A 2,355-nucleotide genomic window follows, 5' to 3' on the forward strand; every position below is an offset into this window, starting at 1 on the left:
TGTTTTTATATTTGTTAAAAATACCATTTCGATGAGTTACTTTACACATTTTAAGTAAAAATTCCAATTCACTTTCTAGACTTTCATGAATATTTCCATTATAATCTTCTATGGCATTATCTTTTATGAATATTTCCATTATAATCTTCTATGGCATTTTATGAATATTTCCATTATAATCTTCTATGGCATTATCTACAAGATCGTATGCGTTTTTTAATTTCTGTTTGATATCATGTGGAAGTATCAACACGAATCTAATACTTCTAACGTTTTTAATAGTGAGCTCATCCGTTATTTGTCTGAAAATTTCTATTGAATTCAATTTTTTTATTAGTTAATCTAAAAAACAAATGTATAACAATTAAAATGTATAACAATAATATTAAATATATAACAATAATTAAAATGTATAACAATAAAAAATAACATAAATAAATACATATAAAAAAATGTAATAAAAAAAATCATTTTTTTACATAAATATATTACTGAATAGTAACGTGATAAATAAATTATTATTAATAATAAATTGTTATAGTTCTTCGTGTGAAATAAAATTGGGGAAACCAACAGCTACATTGTATTCTTCGGTAGGTTTTTCAAAAGAACTCGCGTTTAAACTTTGAATATAATTTTCGGGGGTGATAGTAAGAGCAAAAAATTTATCATTATTTTTTAGAGTAAAAGTTATTTTTTTGGCAAAGGGCCATTTAAAAACATCATCGAGCTCGCTTCGAATGAGTTGGAAGAAAATGCCTACATTGTTTACATTTGAGCTTCGAGTATATATTTTTATACGATAATAATACCCTTCAGGTGAGTAAACAGCTTGCGAATAATATGCTTCATCTGATAGCAGTCTTAAATTCATTTGATCGAGTATGATGATATGTTTGTCTTTAAAGAGGTGTTGCTTTACTTGTGGTTGTTGAATTGATTTTTTTAATGCTAAGAATTCTGTACTGTTTTTTTCTGCGATTTGATTGAGTTTTGTTATTTCTTGATTGAGATTTTGTACTTCTTCTTGATTTGTTAACATGTCATAGGTGAGTTTTTTTAATTCTAGCATTTCGTTGTTGGTTTCTTCCAAGGTTTGTTGTAATTTAGTATTCTGCTCTTTCAGATTTTTATTTTCTTGCTCTTTTTCTTTTTGTTGTTGTGAAATTTCTTTTGTGTCAATTATTTGTTTAGTTAGGATTTCTTGATGATTTTTCATTCCATTCATGATGTGGTTAAAAGAAAGATTCAAGTAATTTGAATTTTTCTTTTCGTCCTGAATAATTTGCTCGAAATATTGATTTTGTTGTTCTTTATAACATTGAAAACAGATTACAGAGTGTTCATAGTAATCTTTATCATCTACTTTGGTATTACAAAAAAAGCATATTTTTTGTATGCCTAGAAATTCATAATCACATTCGTGGTTTAATAAATCTTGTACTTTTTTCTTACACGTAAAACATTCGTGTGAGAATTGGTCTGTAGAACATTCTATTTGATGATTCATAAGTTGTTCTTTAGTAAATTCTTTCTCACAAAAACAGCATGGATATAGCCATTTTTTTATTAGTTGCTGAAAAAAAACATTTATTTATATAAAAAAGCACAATAATAAAAAATACACTCGTCTTTTTTTAATATAAAAGAATTAACAAATAAATAAAATGATTAAATAGGATAAATAAAAGAACTAAAATAAAAAAAATGTTTATTTCATTGTTTTTGTTATCGTATTGGTATAAATCACAAAAAGATTTTTTCTTTTTGTGATTTTTTTTTCTTTTCGCGTTGTATCGCTTGCGAATTTTATTTTTTTTTGTCTAAAAAAATAAAAAAGTTTTAAAAAAAAATTTATTTAATTTATAAAAAAATTGAAAAAAAAAACAACAACATACTTTGTGTTTAGGAATATTATTTTTTTGTGGTTTTTCTTGCGGTTTATCTTTGATTTTAAAGTCGACACCGCCTTCTTCATCAAAAATTTCAAAAATATTATCATCCTCAATAAGGATGACTTCTTTTTCGTCATCGCTTATGGTAATGTCATTGTCACTAAATACTAGTTCTTGTTCAGTATATTTTACTTCTTGCGAGATGATATCATTATTTTCTGAAACGATTTCGGACATTTTAATACTTTTTTTCGTAAAACGAGATTTTGCCATTTGATTTTGTTAACAAAAAACACGCTTTTTATGTATAAAATTTAATCTCTACAGATTAATGCGAAATAAAACCTAAAGTGATGTAACTTTATGCGATGAAAAGAAAATGCTGTGTCATGCTAGTTAAATTTAGAAAGTTTTAATACCGTTTTTATGAACAAGATTAAAGAGATTAAAAATACGGAGT

General features: G+C 25.1%; 1 protein-coding gene across 1 annotated transcript; it reads right to left on the minus strand.

The window, feature by feature from the left end:
* Positions 1-535: 535 nt before the first annotated feature.
* On the minus strand, positions 536-2,132 carry LOC136078818 (TNF receptor-associated factor 5-like). The gene is made up of 2 exons (XM_065794631.1): positions 1,899-2,132; positions 536-1,576 (listed from the first exon to the last, which is right to left on the minus strand). The coding sequence occupies exons 1-2, from the start codon at positions 2,130-2,132 to the stop codon at positions 536-538; spliced, it is 1,275 nt and encodes a 424-aa protein (XP_065650703.1).
* Between the last annotated feature and the right edge of the window lie 223 nt (positions 2,133-2,355).

Source organism: Hydra vulgaris, chromosome 03 (genome assembly GCF_038396675.1).
Source record: "Hydra vulgaris chromosome 03, alternate assembly HydraT2T_AEP".
NCBI lineage: Eukaryota > Metazoa > Cnidaria > Hydrozoa > Anthoathecata > Hydridae > Hydra > Hydra vulgaris.

Coding starts and splice junctions, on each gene's coding strand:
- LOC136078818 (XM_065794631.1), bottom strand. CDS start 2,132: ATGTCCGAAATCGTTTCAGAAAATAATGATATCATCTCGCAAGAAGTA. Junction 1,577..1,898: donor ATAATATTCCTAAACACAAA/GTATGTTGTTGT, acceptor GTTTTTTTTCAG/CAACTAATAAAAAAATGGCT.